The sequence below is a fragment of the Atta colombica genome, unplaced genomic scaffold, assembly GCF_001594045.1.
Source record: "Atta colombica isolate Treedump-2 unplaced genomic scaffold, Acol1.0 scaffold140, whole genome shotgun sequence".
Taxonomy (NCBI): Eukaryota; Metazoa; Arthropoda; class Insecta; order Hymenoptera; family Formicidae; genus Atta; species Atta colombica.
Window position 1 is genome coordinate 1,228,789 of NW_017259229.1, and position 17,055 is coordinate 1,245,843.

At 32.7% G+C, this 17,055-nt stretch overlaps 1 protein-coding gene across 1 annotated transcript in view; it reads right to left on the bottom strand.

Moving 5' to 3' along the window:
- Nucleotides 1-1,819: 1,819 nt before the first annotated feature.
- Nucleotides 1,820-17,055, bottom strand: part of LOC108684775 (A disintegrin and metalloproteinase with thrombospondin motifs 9) — a 42,787-nt gene continuing 27,551 nt past the window's right edge. The window contains exons 6-28 of the mRNA XM_018189252.1: nucleotides 16,148-16,355; nucleotides 15,084-15,294; nucleotides 13,325-13,539; nucleotides 12,767-12,919; nucleotides 12,094-12,243; nucleotides 10,997-11,148; nucleotides 10,393-10,732; nucleotides 9,926-10,014; nucleotides 9,451-9,798; nucleotides 8,994-9,160; nucleotides 8,647-8,897; nucleotides 7,930-8,308; nucleotides 7,382-7,540; nucleotides 7,168-7,308; nucleotides 6,838-6,963; nucleotides 6,534-6,701; nucleotides 6,141-6,356; nucleotides 5,506-5,697; nucleotides 4,101-4,289; nucleotides 3,315-3,643; nucleotides 3,045-3,181; nucleotides 2,668-2,861; nucleotides 1,820-2,247 (exon numbers count right to left, since the gene is read on the bottom strand). Of these exons, the coding sequence (XP_018044741.1) occupies nucleotides 2,158-2,247; nucleotides 2,668-2,861; nucleotides 3,045-3,181; nucleotides 3,315-3,643; nucleotides 4,101-4,289; nucleotides 5,506-5,697; nucleotides 6,141-6,356; nucleotides 6,534-6,701; nucleotides 6,838-6,963; nucleotides 7,168-7,308; nucleotides 7,382-7,540; nucleotides 7,930-8,308; nucleotides 8,647-8,897; nucleotides 8,994-9,160; nucleotides 9,451-9,798; nucleotides 9,926-10,014; nucleotides 10,393-10,732; nucleotides 10,997-11,148; nucleotides 12,094-12,243; nucleotides 12,767-12,919; nucleotides 13,325-13,539; nucleotides 15,084-15,294; nucleotides 16,148-16,355 (4,604 nt within the window). The 3' untranslated portion in view covers nucleotides 1,820-2,157. The remainder of the gene's footprint in view (nucleotides 2,248-2,667; nucleotides 2,862-3,044; nucleotides 3,182-3,314; nucleotides 3,644-4,100; nucleotides 4,290-5,505; nucleotides 5,698-6,140; nucleotides 6,357-6,533; nucleotides 6,702-6,837; nucleotides 6,964-7,167; nucleotides 7,309-7,381; nucleotides 7,541-7,929; nucleotides 8,309-8,646; nucleotides 8,898-8,993; nucleotides 9,161-9,450; nucleotides 9,799-9,925; nucleotides 10,015-10,392; nucleotides 10,733-10,996; nucleotides 11,149-12,093; nucleotides 12,244-12,766; nucleotides 12,920-13,324; nucleotides 13,540-15,083; nucleotides 15,295-16,147; nucleotides 16,356-17,055) is intronic.

The following is a 17,055-nucleotide window of genomic DNA, read 5'->3' on the forward strand; positions in this document are numbered from 1 at the left end:
ATATACCATATAATAATATTAACTATGGCAGTCTGTCGAAATACGTGTATTTATATATAGCTAACAGGCGTCTGAGTTGTAAAGCGTCCAACAAACTGGACACTTCAACATTCACATTCTAATACGCGAGTGTCGCAATCGTTAGAGAAAGGCATTTTATTGTACTGACCAATCTTGTTGGTTGTTTAATGTAAAAAGACTAATCGACACCGTTCATGACATCGTTCCTAAGTGATGCGATGCGATAAAATGCAATAAAGTTTCCTTAGACTTTATTTACTCTACTACTTTATAGTATAAATATTATTAGTTTTTGTACAAATTTCACGGATCTGCTTCAGTAACATAATACGATATATGTAATAAGTAGATAGAAAACGAATTTTGCGCTTAATCTTCATCCAGAGCGGATAAGTGCGGAATGTCATAAGTTTCACAAACTTCATATATTTTGACCAATTTAAAATCTTGATAAATGTCAATATTTTTTTTCATAAAAAAAGAATTATCCTTGAAAATCAATTCTAATTTGTATAAATTTTTTTCAACATTTTTATATGAATAATTAGAATACTTTTCAAAAATACTGAAAATCTTAGAATTTTTCATATATGTGAATTTTTATAATATTCTAAGTTTTCTCATTTTATAATTTCTGAAAAACTATCTTAAACTTTTTCAGATTTTATAAGATTTTATTTTAATACAAATTGTAGAATAAGAAATCTTCAAATATAATATTTCAAAATTCACATGTATAAATAAGTCTAGAAAAGTGTTCCAATTTGTATAACATAATGTGAAAAACTTTCTAAAAAATTATAAAAATATTTAGAAAACTGCAAAATTCTGAAAAATTATATGGAAAACTCTGAAAAAAGGATTGAATTTCAGTAAGTCTCTTTAAATGCATTATCAAGAAATATGTTTGCTAAGCGACAAATAAATAAATAAGTTATGAGATATCTTTATTAAGGAAGAAATAGAAGCGATGTATCCTAATTATAAGTAGAAACAGTTTGTGAAACTTCCCGTAGCATCCTACATGATATTCCTTTTTTAGCAATGAAATGAAATTATGTATGTTAGTTATTAACAGGCACAGTTTACATTTGCAAAGTACTTTACACGCATACGCTATGAATCTTACCAGTAGATTTATTCATTTTACGCGTGCAAGTCTACGCTATGAATGTTACTGCGATATCCTCGAAATAAAACGGACGATATTTTCCTTGCGCAATGCAAGGAAAAATTATATCCTACAGAGCTTCAAGAAATTTTAAGTTTGTTTCTATAGTATTTACTGCAAATAAAAAAATGTACAAAATATTCATCATTGTGTAAAAACCATAAACTCGAGTATATTCTTTTCTTTTTATCCGGAAGCTACAAATATTATTAATTGTACTAGTACCAAGATGTTAATCAAATTATTCATCTCAGTTGCATTTATACATTCAATATGTATAGATACTTTACTATTAAAGTAAAAATAAAGCATCAATTGTTCTTAACGTCTCTTTCTTTTTTAAAATCAATGGAGCATTGTAGAAAACGGCAGTGCATCACGATAAGAGCAAACTGTAAGATCATAAGATCATCGAGAGAGCATAATATTAATCACGAGGTGAATTCATAGAACAGATGTCATTATCGATTACTTTAAGTTTGTACATGAAATGCATGTAACGATTACTATATATTAGATTTGATATCGTTATGTCTGCTGGATTTATGGCGAGAAAATACCTCCAGTTATATTAATATTTATTTTAGAAGTAATAAAAATTGCTTTTTTTTTCTTTTTTTCTAATTGTAAACTTTCTAATTTTGCATAGAGACACGTTTTCTACAAACACATAATCGTAACTCGTTATTTTTATCTGTATAATAATCGCACATGTGTGACGGCAGTGATAGATTGTACATCGTGTCATGCATTTCGCTATATCGATCGTTGGAGTCCATTAATTTCGATATCGCTATCTTCAATATATATGTATATTGAAAAAAAAAAAAATATATATATATATACTTCTTTCCGGCAGTTACTAAAAAACTAATCGAATTTAAAGCAAATCGGTGGTTATGATACCGTTTGTAGTCGCGGAATCATAGGACAGATGAAATACCAAAAAAAGTTGATGGCTGTGACTAGGGAGGTAATACGTCCAGCTTTAGGCCCGTCATCGGCTTGCAGAAGCCGCAATAACCGCCGCATTTACCGACGATTCGTTGATTATTCTAATTGCAAGTAACACGAAAAATATGTGTTAGAATATTTTCAAAAATTAACATAGAAGCAGATACAAAATCTGTTATCTTAAAATTTATCATTTTCCTATTGTCTAAATTAGTCCAAAAGAAATTTAGAATCGGTCTTCTAAGAAAAAGATTGGTAAATTTTCTGCTGAATAAAAAAATACATCGAAGTGATTTTTTGATTAATAATTATTTTTCAGAATTTTATTGATTTCATTTTTGATTTTATATATTATATGTATATGTGAGATATAAATATAAAATAATAAATAAAGCAAACGAAAAATATATTAAATTTGCAATATAAGTATGTATATAATTTTGAATAATCTTGATACAATCTTGAATAAATCGATAACCATTTTCTTTTTTCAATTAACTGATTCTTACAATTCTACTTACAATTCTATTGATTGCGAGAGAAGAGATCGAGGTTTCCTTAATCCAAGTAATTTCTGGCGATAGTCCCAAAGCAGTTCCTCTCAAATCAATACTGAAACGTCCTTGTGGACATTCGACGAGGCTGTAACAATCACCGGCTTTGCCATACTCTACGCGTTGCATTCCTTTTGTCCATGAAAATGTGTAATCATTCGCTAAACATAAAACATTTCCAATGTATTAAGTGTACAGAACTGCATGGAATATATATAAAAATGTATAATTAAAAATGTATATCTCCTTCATTTCTTTTCTTATCCACGAAATACAATCGTTTTTGTAAATGTTAACTTCCAAGTTTTAATTAAATTCAAAGTATGTATAAACATTGTGCTCACCTATAATAAAAAGTTTCGCTGGATCTATGCGCACTCTCTTAAACATTGTTCTGCCAGACACTGTTCCCAATTCGGACACGCAGTTGCAACTATCATTTCTTTGACCATTGAACGGACACGTGTGTGGGTTCCTCAATCTGATACATCAAAATCAAATTATTATAAGATATCACACGAAATTATTAAAACAAATAAAATTGAAAAAATAAAAAATTGTTGAAAAAATAATGCTGTAAATATCGAGAATAAAACGATAGTTGGCCAACCAACCTTTTATCGTAAATTTCTGCGTAGTTCTCGCTATCGCCAGCTGGCAAAGTCAGATATTCTCGCGGCTCGGCGCTCGACATTCCGTGACAATAAATAGTCATATTTCTACCACCGATTAACAAAGGATATTCGCCATCTGTGGTAGCTTTGAGTCGTTTCTGGATTTCGAGACAAGTGACCGGACCGCATTTTCTTTGGTTGCATTTGCGCTTTCGTAATGGTTTGTATTCAGCTGGACAATGAAACCGCCCTACTTTCTTGTCGATGATTGCATCGTGGCAATAAAGTCTGCGGATTTGTCGACCTTTGCGTCCACAAGGATGACTACACTATAGAAACAAGAAAAATAGATATAAAGAGAGTTGTAGGAGAAGAAAAAGAAAAAAGAAGATAGAGAAGAGAGAAAAATTAATGCTACAAATAACAAAGTATTTATTAAACAATATTATTTATTAATATTAATTATTATTAATATTAAAATTAAAGAATCTGATCGGTATAAATTTTCAAAAAATTGAAAAAGATGTTTTGCTTTAAAAAATAATTAATTCAACTTTTTAAATTGAATTTTATAATTGATTATAAACTATAATTTTTTCTTTTTCTTAAGATATAATCTTTAAAACAAGAAATATTGCAAGTTTTTTATTTTCATTAAAATTAATAAATTTTGATATAAAATTTTAATATATTTGAAGCTACCTCTAAAGACTTTTCAGCTATTCTTATAATTGCGGATTAATTAGTATGACATTGAATTCAATAATATTTCAAAGAGGCACTCACTTTTTTCCAAGGGCCAGTAGTCCAATAATATTTATCGCTACATTCGCGTAGTTTACAAATCTGCTCGCCGACTGGTCTTTGATCCATCGGACAACCTACCGTTGGAGTTGGATCGATCCATCCATAGCGATTTACTCGATGACAAGTGACAGCACGACGTTGTATTCCCTTGCCACAGTCCGGCGTACACTTGTGGAAAAATAAACATCTATAAATCTTGATTATATCAAGTGCGCAGAAATTATTACAATATTTCTATCGATAATTGTGTCTTCTTGATAAAGTTGATTAGAGTCATAAATGGAAGTCATAATAAATTTCATAATGAAAGAATGTATCGGAGAATCAGTATCGCAAATCATCACGAATAATTATTATAATCGCAGTTGCAAAACTTTCATATGTCTGTCGACAATTTAATATTCGTCAAAATTGCATTTTTATTCATAATTAAACATTAGCAAAAATAGTCTATTTCATTAAAGAATATACAATTTCCTTTAAATCTTCTTTCAATCTATTGACACTTTGCTTAAAATTCACTTGATACGATAAGATACATTCTCTCATTAAAACACAAAATTATGCAATCAATTAAAAATAAATATATACATGCTCATGCGTAATCTGAAACAAAAGTATAATCTGTGATATATTTCAGGCCATTATCATTTTATTAAGACCATGTGGTGTACGATATTATTTGTACAGTGCATAACGATTGTATGTGGCGATTTAATTTCCCAGGATGTTTTATATATATTGATATTAGCGTTATGCATAAATATTACAAGTCAATAATATTTCCTAAATCTGCTAGGTTCAAGTTATACACATTAGTGATTAAACATCTATAATCTAATATCTAAATATATATAATTTTACGCTCGTTAAGTGGGAAACACTCTGTGTATATACATATTATCTGAATAAATGTGAGATTAATAACATGCAAAAAATCCACTATTTGAAAAAAAAAAACGTTAAATTGTGCAAACATCTCGCATGGATCTAACAATGATCCTATGAGTTATCAAGGTATCATGCATTTTTCATAATTCACTATATATTTATGGAAGCCATTTTTCATATGCGATTAATTAGGATTAGTTATTTGTGCCATCGTTGTCAATAATCGTTATTCCCCTTTGCTGTATATATACACCAATATTTGCGTGCGTGTAAAACTCAATTTGACTTTCATGTTTTTTTTACTTAAGGTGAAAATTTTCATAAAATTTTGGCCTAATAGCAACCCAGTCAGAAATGACAATGGAATCGACATCGAATCAACGTCGAAAGCATTAAATTGACGTCGAATTGACGTCGATTCGATGTCGATTCCATTATCATTTCTGACTGGGAAGATTGTAGCATTGGCGTAAGGTTTGAGGTATAAAGATACCTCCGACCAGGTGCCTTCTTGCCAGATAAAATCGCAGGCAATGCGTTGGCATAATCTCTGTGATTTTGGTTTGCGTGATTTCGATCTTATGCACTGCTCATCCTTAACAGGTACTTCTGGCCCATGGTTGCCTCTTCTCATCATACATTCCACTCTTCGCGTCTGAATCCCGGTGCCGCATGATTTCGAGCACTGCAAAATATTTCGATTCGGTGCAAACTGGCCACACATCCGTAACGATCAAATTTAGCGTTTCAACATCATTATTGCCGAAATTGGCCCGTTAAAATATCAATTCTGTTGAATTGTTTTAACTGTTTTATTACATTTATGATTCACTAAAATAAAATGGGGATTAAGAGAAGTTAAAATATTTCTGTTCAAAATATTTCGCTTAATAAAAATAGTTTTCCTAAAACGGTATTTCGTTAATATTTTTAAAATGCCTGTATATTTCTTTTTCCATTGCTTCTCATACATAGATAAATTCCGATAAAATTTCAACTTTTATTGTTGCCCTCAATTACTATTCAAAAATTAAAGAATAAAAAAAATAATTTCGTTAATCAATAAACGTTGCTCCATATTTTTATATTTTATAATTTTACCACAGATAAATAATATGGTTTACTTACCGGAGTCCAATTAGACATTTTCCATTTACGAATGATGTTAGACTCCAGACTGTTCTCTCTGCTGTTTTTAGGACTACTTCTGCAAGATTCCATCTGACATCTTCGCACGTGTTTTGGTTGTTCTTCGCTACACTCCTTGTGCGACAAAATTTCACCGTCATGCTTTTGGCAGCGGACTTGACGATGTTGGAATCCGTTACCGCACGTTACGTCGCACTAAAATCATTAAAATCATTAAATCGAAAGCATATGATTAATCAGAAGAAACTGCATATTTTCGCGAAACATATTCTGAAAAAATATTTAATATGATTTTATATCATAATTCTGTACACAAAAAATAATGTTCATACAAAACATATTAACTTTGTATAATAGAAAATGTTTCAATACCTCACTCCAGTCGCCGGTATTCCAAGCCGGACATAGGTGATGGTTGCAGGTCGTTCTGCCTATCGGTTGTTGATTTGAATCGCAGTAATAGTCAGGTGCAACCATCCCGATTTCCGATATACATCTCACTATTCTACTTTTGAATCCGATATTGCACTTTTGCGAGCACTATACATAAAATATGATAAAATAATATGAATTATTCCGAATTATAAATTGCAAAGTTAAGAATTTGTGAAAGCTGTAAACTGTACAAATGAACCGCATTCTAATAAACAATGTTGACTATAGTAAATAAACCTACCTCTCCATAAGGTCCTACGTGCCACTTGTAGTGGAATGTAATACCGTTATTATCAATTTCGTTTTCTTGTGGAGATGAATCCTCACGTGAAGGATTCGTTGAATACGTAGTCGGCGGTAAGCTTACCTAAAAAGCAAGACTTTCTTTTACAAATATTGTATTATAAAAAAAAAATAAAGATGAAAATGATTTAAAATAACTAATCTCTTTTTTTATATAAATGTTGAAGAGAATAAATTCTATTCTATTCGATCTATATTCGAATTTTGTAATTTTGTATTATTAGCTCCAAAAATTGCTTTTGTTGATAAATATATAATGGAAACTTACTACATTGAGACATGGTTTTAGCGTGCAAATAACTGAAATCTCTGGTTTCTCAGCAATGGGGCATCCGTCACTCGGAGCACCGTCTGCATTCTTGCAAACGACTTTTCTTCGCGACGTTCCCTCGCCACACGTTACTGAACACTGTACAACGAGAGACTAGATTCAACTTGATAACTTATTAAACGTGTACAGAAAATTGTCCAATGTACTGTACCGGACTCCAATCGCTGGCATGCCATTGATGACAAGGACCAGCATCGCAGACCTCCGTTACAACCGGCGTACCGCTGCAGAACGTGCGCGATACTACGCGATTCTCGACCTGGCACCAGGAAGCTCTATGTCGTTTTCCCATGCCACAAGTGACGGAACACTATAACATTTCATGACATCCATTAATCCAAATTATTCACGAATATTATCCAATACTGCATAACAGATATTTAAAGCATAACAGCTGATCAATTATATTTTGTTATCAGAAAGTACTGATCTTAAGAGAAAGAAATTTAAAATACAAATATGTTTTTATGTTCTGTATAATATATTAAAATGTTTCTATAGCTAATCTTAATAAAAATTTTTTCAGAATTTTTATTTTTTTCTAAAAAAATTAATAAAATTATGAAGAAATTTTGAAAAATTCTGAAATTCATATAAAAATTTTGAAAAATTATATGACAAATTCTAAGAAAAACTATCAACAAGCTAATCTGATTTTAACATCATGTTTTACGTATCTCTGTATAGCGTGCATCTTACCTGACTCCACTCTCCCAGATCCCATTTCGGACAAGCCTCTTGATTGCATGTCCGCTTAAGGTGTTTCTCCTGTCTGACACAATTCTCATCTCGTACCTGCCTTTCATTTGAATCAACGCATATCGCGCTTCTCAATTGTACACCGCCGCCGCACGAGACACTGCAGACATTCCATTCGCTGTAACTCCAATGAGCATCGTCGCAAGGACCAACACATGGTTGGTGCTCGCTCGGTTTTTCGATGTGCAAGCATGCGTGCGCCGGTATTGATCGCGGAGGATGCGATGAGTCTAGCAAGATTTGAACGCATCGCGAGGTAACAGTTCGCACGCCCGGACCACAGTGATTCGAGCATTCAGACATGGAAGTCGTTTGCCATCTGAAAGCGATTTAAATATGTAGATTCAGTAATTAGAGTTATCATGAATGCAGAAATATCATTTAAATTTTGCTACACTATGCACATAAAATCGTGCACATATCTCACTAAATATAAACTAACAGTAACATTATATCAATATTTCCTATTCAATATGAATATAATGTAACACATATTGTACATAACAGTTACATTGTTGAATAGAAAATTGCAATAGTGATATAATGTTACTATTAGTTTATGTTCAGCGAAATTCCTTTATGTTCTTATTTCATAAATTTTTAATTTTTCCAAATGATATATTACTGATTCTTTGTTTTCACGCGTTTTTCACTTACTGCAGCGTACAATGCGCGTTGCACATCTGACTCTCCTCTTGCGGTTTTTCCTCATTTCTGCAATAAGCATCGGGCACCGCTTCCTTGTGTTCAGTACTTCTACATTCGGCTTTACGATATTTCATACCCTGACACATTCGATTGCAGGTTGACCAATCGCTGAGCAACCACGTGTAACTATTTAGAATTCTTTTGGGTACAGTGTACTCATACGTGATTTGTGGTGGATAAACGTTTCCTACGGATAATACCTGGAATTCCGTATTCTTAGTTGAGCGGAGTCACATAGCCAGAGAAACTACTTTTAGCTAAGTGACGTAATTGTAAAATGTAAACGGTGAACCTGCCTCCAAAATTAAATCGATGGCAGTAGGCCGGGAACTGTTCAGTCGTTCCACAACCGATTCCGGTCCGCTGTATTCGATAGTGACGCCTGGATGCACAATCACCTTACGATGCATTACCATAAAGTTTCCATTTAAAATATATTCGCCGTCTTCTCCAATCCGTAACGCTGTATAACAATATGTTGAAGTGGTTTAAAAAATAATAAAATAAAAAAACTTTAATAGAAAAACTGAGATATAAGCACATGTACATGTTACATTTGATTCATAATAAATCTTTATGTGTAATTTTCTTTACAATAACATAACAATATTTTATATATAGAATAGAATAGAATAGCTTTACATTATCTTCAATTTACTAATTTTATATGATAATATCCTTATTGTTTAGATTTAGTACAGTTCTGATTCATTAATTTAAAAAAATCTTCGAAACAAGGCAGGAAAATCTTACCGAGATAATTACTATCGTTATGAGAATTCAGCCATCCGTGTTGTTTAATATCAATATAGCTGCTACCTGCAGGAATTTTAGCTACTCTGGTATAACCGTATACGCTAGTGTTGTAGGCACCCGCGATTCTCTGGCAAGTGGCATTGTCCCCTCTGCAGACCCCGCAGGTATCAAGATCAGCTGTCGAATTCAAGATGTGATCGCATCCAGCGGGCTTACATTGGCCATTAACACATATGTGAAAAGTGTCGGGTCCGCAGGGTGTCCCATCGATTACTTTGTCACGTAACATGTAATACTGATTACTCTCCACTTGGCAGTACAGTTTACAGCGATCTTGTGGCAATACTATAAAAAAAAGTTCCAAAAATCATATCTTTCTCACATAACTTCCTCCAAAAATTGGGTCAAACCTATCGCATAGATTAAGAAAAAGATGAATTTAGAAATGATAAAAAAATAAATCATTGCTTACTTCTTGTATACTTTGCATGCCACTTAACATCTCTAGCAAGATTCTGAATGTTGAAGTTATTGTTATCGAATTTCGAGCACTGCTGTTCTCTGTAAATGAAAGAAAAAAATAAATACTAATGCATTAAAATGGGTGAATAATATCTACTATTAATATACTGAAGAAATTATTTTGCTAGACCTAAAAATTTAGATGCAGCTAGCGATATAGATCTGAAAATAATTTTGTTAGACTATCAAAACAATTTGGACGCTTAAATATAATAAACATTATAAAAATTCTAACAATCAACTTGAGCGTCCAATTATTTTAGTAAGTAATAATTATTTTAATAGTTCAACAAAATTATTTTTAGATCTGCATTTACTAGATTTTCAGATTATCAATTAACTGCCATTAGAATGCCAGTAATAGAACTATGTTCTTGCGGATTTATACAGTACATTTTCTTCATACAAGACACGTACCTAAAATCTGGGCTACCTGATGGGCATTCTCTGGTGCCGCAGCTGCGATATTTTACGCGCTCACCAATGCAATAATTGCCGCCATTGTTCGGCGCCGGATTGTCGCACTCGCGATATTTCCTCTTGACTCCACCACCGCAGGTCCGCGAACATTCGCCGTATCTTCCCCATTCACCCCATTGACCATGCACCGGCTCGAGGTTTCTACGTGAGACGCATTCACCGCGATGACACCATTTATCAATGCCACAAGGTGTACCATCAGCCCAGGGCATGTGTTGAGTGTGACACTGTTGATGATGATCCCACAGTGGCGCGGTGCACCACAGTCTCCTACACACTGCCTGGCCGGTAACCGACCAAGCTCTCAATTTACTTCAATTCTTAAGCGAATTCCGTTGTAATAACATTACGGAATAGACAAGTCAAAAGCAAGCTTGAACGTGTGTTCCAACAGATAATATCTCCAGTCATTAATAATATTATATAAAGACACAGGCTAAACATGAAATTAAAATAAGCGAGAGGATGGAATGTATTTTGTCTGAGATACGAACGCAAATACGTCTCCATCAAACGCGTGAAGAGAACGTTTTCGACTTACCATCACTCACCATATGAGGACAGATTCTGGATCCTTGCCCGAAGACGAGTTCGCACTGTTTGTTCTCCGAATAATCTTCGCCGGGTAACCGACCGTTTTGTCTCTCCATCATTTTACTGGGCTCATCAAGCAAACAGTTAGCATATCCGGCTCTGGAATAAAAAATCATTACGAATTAATAACAATTCTCGATATCGTTAATTAAGAGAAAGTTGTCCATTCACTCGAATAGCTTTGAGGATTATATTTCTCGTGACAATGCGTGAAATATATTACAAGTGTATAACAGTCGCTTAGAATCTCGTTAAACCGGATTTCTAAGCGACGGCGATGACTCGTTTCGGCGATGACTCGTTTCAATGTCATAGAAAAACTCGCGACATTGCCTTTCTCGATCGAAATTAATTTGTCTGGCCGATATCCGTTCCTTGGAAATCGATGTGTTTGACGCAAAATAGTTATTCTCGGCTTTCCTATTTGTGCTTGAATCGTGATTCAAATTTTAGAACGCGTTACACTTAAGCCTATAAATGCCAATGAATTAATTGCCTTAACTAATTAAGAAAACATGATGTAATTAAATTATTCTGATAGCAAAAACAGAAATAAACCTAATTAACCTAATTAAACCTATTTAAACGTAATACATGTGCCATTAACTTGAGACATATGAAGTGCCTTTCGCTAAATATAGACACAAGAGACATCAAGAGACATTAAGGAGACATCTTTTAAAGAACATGAGAGAACTTTCAAATTAAATACGATTATTTATTTAGAAAAGTTGTAACATATTTACAGAAAGTTAAATGCCAAAAGAACAGAGAAGAAGTTATTTATTTATTAAAAATCAACTTAATAAATCTCTTACTTTAACGACGGAACATTGCCAATAATCATTAATGAATTAAAGATCCCACGAATTGTATCGCTATGAACAGAAAGGCAAATCAACGCGATCAACAGACAAAACCTGACATCGCATTGCGTACTGTCTCAAGTAGAGGTCACGAGTCAATTAGTAATGATCTCTTTCCAGAATGCTCCCCGGCATATCGTTTATAACCGAGTCATTCGCCAATTAATGACTGACTCACTCGAGAAATTCGGTGACATAGTGTCGGGAACACTTGGACCACTCCCAGGGAAAAGTATTATCGTCCAGCATGCGGGACATTACGTTGTGCACACCCGAACGATTTCTGAAACCAGCGCACTTGGAGTCGTCGTCGTGCGGCATGTTAAGTCTGTAATGCATTTCGGATATTTTCTCTGAGTGGAATGTTTCAAAAAATCATAATCATAATATACGCATGAACAAGAAAAGCGAAAAGGGATTAGAAAATTAGAGATTTAAAAATTAATTAAAGATGTTTCAAAAAGAAATAGTATGAAATATAAACCCAGTAAATATTAAGTAACATAAACAATGTTATAATTTTATACTCAATAATGTAACTTATAACATATTACATTTATACTGTTGAGTATAAAATTATGACATTGATTATTTGGTGTTTACTGGGAAATGTATAATACAAGATCTGGTATAAAAAGGACAAAGAAAAAAATAAGATTGGAAAATCAAAAATTTAAATATGAAGACACACGTGGCAAACATATAGCACAACAATCTCATGAAGAAGATATGGCGTATCTTTCAAGAAGGATTTAAATGATTTCATTACATAAATTATAACATTACATAAATTACGTAACATAAATTATAAAGAAAACATAGTATATTTTACGATCGATAAATATACTTACACGTGACCAATTTCATGTGCAATGGTAAACGCTGCAGCTAATCCATTATCCTGCACGATAGCACACGAAGATCCAGGAGAGCACATTCTACCCAGCTCGGCCAAGCCCAAAGTATCACAACGTTTTTGGCGCGGATTGTGACACAGATTTTCTCTGAAAATTATTTTCAGATTGTACACATGTCATATGTTCTTAAACTCGAATTATTTCTATAAGATTATTATTTCGATAAATTTAAGTTGAAAAATTTTAATGGAAAGTCATCATTTGCAATTATTTTATATTCATTATTAAACATTATTAAACATTCTGATTTCTTCTTAAAATTTTTAATTATTGAGATAATAAATTTACATTAAAAATATATTTTAAATAAAATCTTGTTATTTAATTACATTCTAAAAATTAAATTTAAACGCTTTAGGCAAGAAAATTTTAGTTTCAATCGTCTACTAACTAAAATTATTGTTACTTTATAAAAAATAGTAATTTTTACGAAAAATTTCATATTATAGAAAAACGTATATTTTTACAATATAAATTCTTCTAATACAATACCTGGTTAATAGAAGCGCAGCGTCGTGGTGTTCCGGTGAGGGTTCGTCGGGATTGTTACGTTTCTGCCATTGGCAGAATCGCTTTAACATTTCAGCCGCCGCGATTCCGTCACTTCCGCTATGCTTAACACCGAATATTTCTTCAGTCTTGATGATCTTCATCACTGCAATGCTTACTGGATTGCCGATAGACTGGTCTTTGTAGATCCGTGAAACCTATCCTTCCAGGGGAGCAAATAAAAACATATCCGGTAATTCAGTTGTAACAAATTACCTGAACCGAATAAGGCTTAGCACTAAATAAAAACCACTTTTAAATTTATTAAAAACGCGCTTCACGCCAATAAAATAAGTCTTACAGAATTTCATTTAAAACTGATTTAGAATAACAATATTTAGTTCTTTTCCTTTATTATTTTTAATTTATTTTCATTTGAGCTTTATTCGGTACGTTCATATACATGTAAGACTCAAAGTCAGAGTTTATAAAAAAAATTTTTTTTTTCGTTTATTCACAAATATTCTATATAGAAGATATATTTTACTTTTGTGAATGTGAGTGAAATAGATGTTTTATTCTCACTTCGTTTATTTCGTCATTAAACAGAATTAAAAAAATAAATAAATAAATTAAGTGAGTCTTATTCGGTTCAAATACCTTAATTACTTTTTAGCTTTATTTGATACATCCCTATATCTGATTAAAGATTCTATACGTGTATATATGTTAAAAGAGACATCCGATCTATTCTGAAACACTATGCACACAAAGAGTCTATTTTGATCTTTTGTCTGCACTCTTTCGTTCATAAAAAATTCATGAATCTTAAAGTCGATCGATTATTGTTGAGAAATGCGATTGAATCATCGAACAGACGACAAGCGTAGGTTCGTGAAAGCGAACTCCTCGCAGGATGTTGCCCTCCCCGTAAGGTGTGGCCTTCGCGTGGGATACATAACTGGCGTAGCGTACTCGGTAATGACCGCCGTGACGAAGCTAATTGTCGAATTACATTGAATCGACATCTCTCATCCCCTTTCTTTTTTTTCTTTATTGGCTCTGTTTTTTTGCTAAGACTTATTTCGAAAGAAATATACCGGTGCAGCGAGTTTCGTTTTCAATAATGAATAACATCTTACTGCATCTTTGATTTTTATCAATGGATTTAAACATTGCTATGTTCATGTTGTGACAATGTGAATTATTCTTTTAAGATCTTTTGCAATTTTTTGATTAAAGAGACGATTTATTTATTGCATTTTTAAAATTTTTAATTTTATACTTTCATTATAAGAAAGAAATTCTCAACTAAAAGCATATTAAAATCTGTTCAAAATTAAAGCAAGAATATTCTTTGATCATACATATTTTTCATATAAAATTTAGCTCATTAGAAACTCACTATCTTAATTAATTACTCAAAGATCATCATGAAAATTAAGCAATAATTCCGCATTGCAGGATATTCGATATATATGTGGACTGTTCAGAAAGTAATGTTCTATATTTTTTCTCAACTATTAATAGATATATAGAAAAGTGAAATTTTACGTGCTGGAAATGTGAAGTTTGAAAAATGTGAGGTATTATTTTGTGATCTCATATACAAATAAACACATTAAATGTAACCACAATTTTTTATTAAAAAAAATGTAAAGGATCATATCTTGGTGCGACATTAACACTTAATTGGCAGAAACTTAATTGGAAAGCGGAATTGAATATTTTCAAACAACGTCCAAAGAGTATATATACCCACCGTGCTCATCAAGACAAGAATGTAACTGACCAAGCCAGTGCCATGATACTCCACCATTTTCGCATCGGCTACCACCATGATCTCGATGAAATATTCACGCGGTAAGGCACGTCGCGGCCTCCATGTCACGAAGGGATCCGAGTCCATCTTCGAGTCCTGTGCGTCTTCGTTCTGATAGCCACGTTCACGTTTACGTTCCATAATATAATACCTGGAATTCATAGAACAAGCTCTACAGATTCGTTGACAGAGCGTCCCAGAATATGCAGAAAGCGTATCGTTGTTCCTCGTGAAGATTAGAGTCAACTCTTCCGCGAAAATATTACGAGAAAAGGCGACAATTCATCATTTTCAAATTTTAAATTAAACTTCCTCAAATTCCGTCAAAATTAAAACCCGCTTTAAATTAAACAAATAATATGCTGTTTACATACATTACGTTTAAAACTTTCTGAATTCTGAAGATTAAAATTCAAAATAGTTAGTTACAAGAAATAATACTTTTCAATTTGCGCACAGAAACATACAGAAGTACGCAAGTAATAATTACTTGTTTCAAGTAATTCAAAAGTTCATATATCCATAAATCTATCATAAGTTTATCATCAAATTTATTCGAAATATATATTCTAAATCTTAGTAAGTTTAATACTTCAATCAGGATTATTAAATTAAGTTAAATTTAATTTGCTTATTATATAAAGTCGCTTCTTCAATCAATTTTATAATATTCTTTAAAAAAATAATTTCTTGTTTTGAATACATAATAATGAGTTTTTAAAATTTGTAACAAGTATATTTTCAAGACTATCAAGAAAATATTATTTGTTAAAGATAACCAATATATAAAGAAAAGACATAAATTGAATAATTATTTTTCTCAGCAACAGAATAATATTTTTCTGTGTGTGGAAACATTTTGTGAAATATTAATACAATATTCAAAATTTACTCATTAATTAATTAAGTTTAAGAATAAGTTAAGAACAACAGTTGGAAATATCTCGATAATTTTCAAGACCTTCAAAAATGTACAAAATTTGCGTATTTGTATGTGCCTATACCTGTCATCATAATCCAATCTCTGAAAAAAATCTCGATGCTCGCTCAGCTCTGTGAATTGTTCGTACCTCTCTTCCTCCTCTCTAGGAAACCGATCCAACGATGCGGTTTTCCGCGTCAATGATCTACGCTCCCGCGAACGCTCCCCGACGTAAATTCTAGCGGAACTATCGTCGGTTAACGGAGAAGGGACGTCGTCTGAGTCATAATCTGTGGGCATCGACAATGCCAATTATAATCAAGTCAATTAATTCGGCGTCCAATAGAAGAATTCGCAAGAATATCGCTCGACGGAGTCAACAATTGACACCGTACCATCGCAAACGTAGATCCGAGGTCGATGTTATTTAAAACGAGAGACCGCAGTCTCGCGATAGATGTGACAAGAGACGAGAAAAATTTCGACGTAGTATCAACGACGTTGTTTTGTGGGCAGAAAGTACGCGCGTCGCCAAGCTGTCTCGATGGTACATCAGAATCCGCCTGAGGGAAGACGTAAATGCCTGAACCTGTTTTGGTACAGGTGGTCGTGCGAGTATGTGTTGAGTGAAAAAAGACGCGACGCTTTTTCTCCGAAGCCTCGTGAAGCACGTGAACATGCGTATCGGAATTTCATATCGAAATAACCGTGGATATTCGCGAGATCGTGGTCCAGCGCATGGTAACATAAATAAAATGTTTCTTGATTCATCCTCGTTATTTTCGACCAATGTTGGAACCAGGATTAATTTACTAATGTTGGATCAGTATTAATACGCTATTGATATTTTGTCGATTCTTCTTAACGATATGTTTACGAATATATTGATATTATATGAGATTAATGTAATTTTATTGTCAATGCGTGTCAAATCTTAGAAGATATAATTATAATATGAATAAATTATTATAATGTAATATATTAATTAAT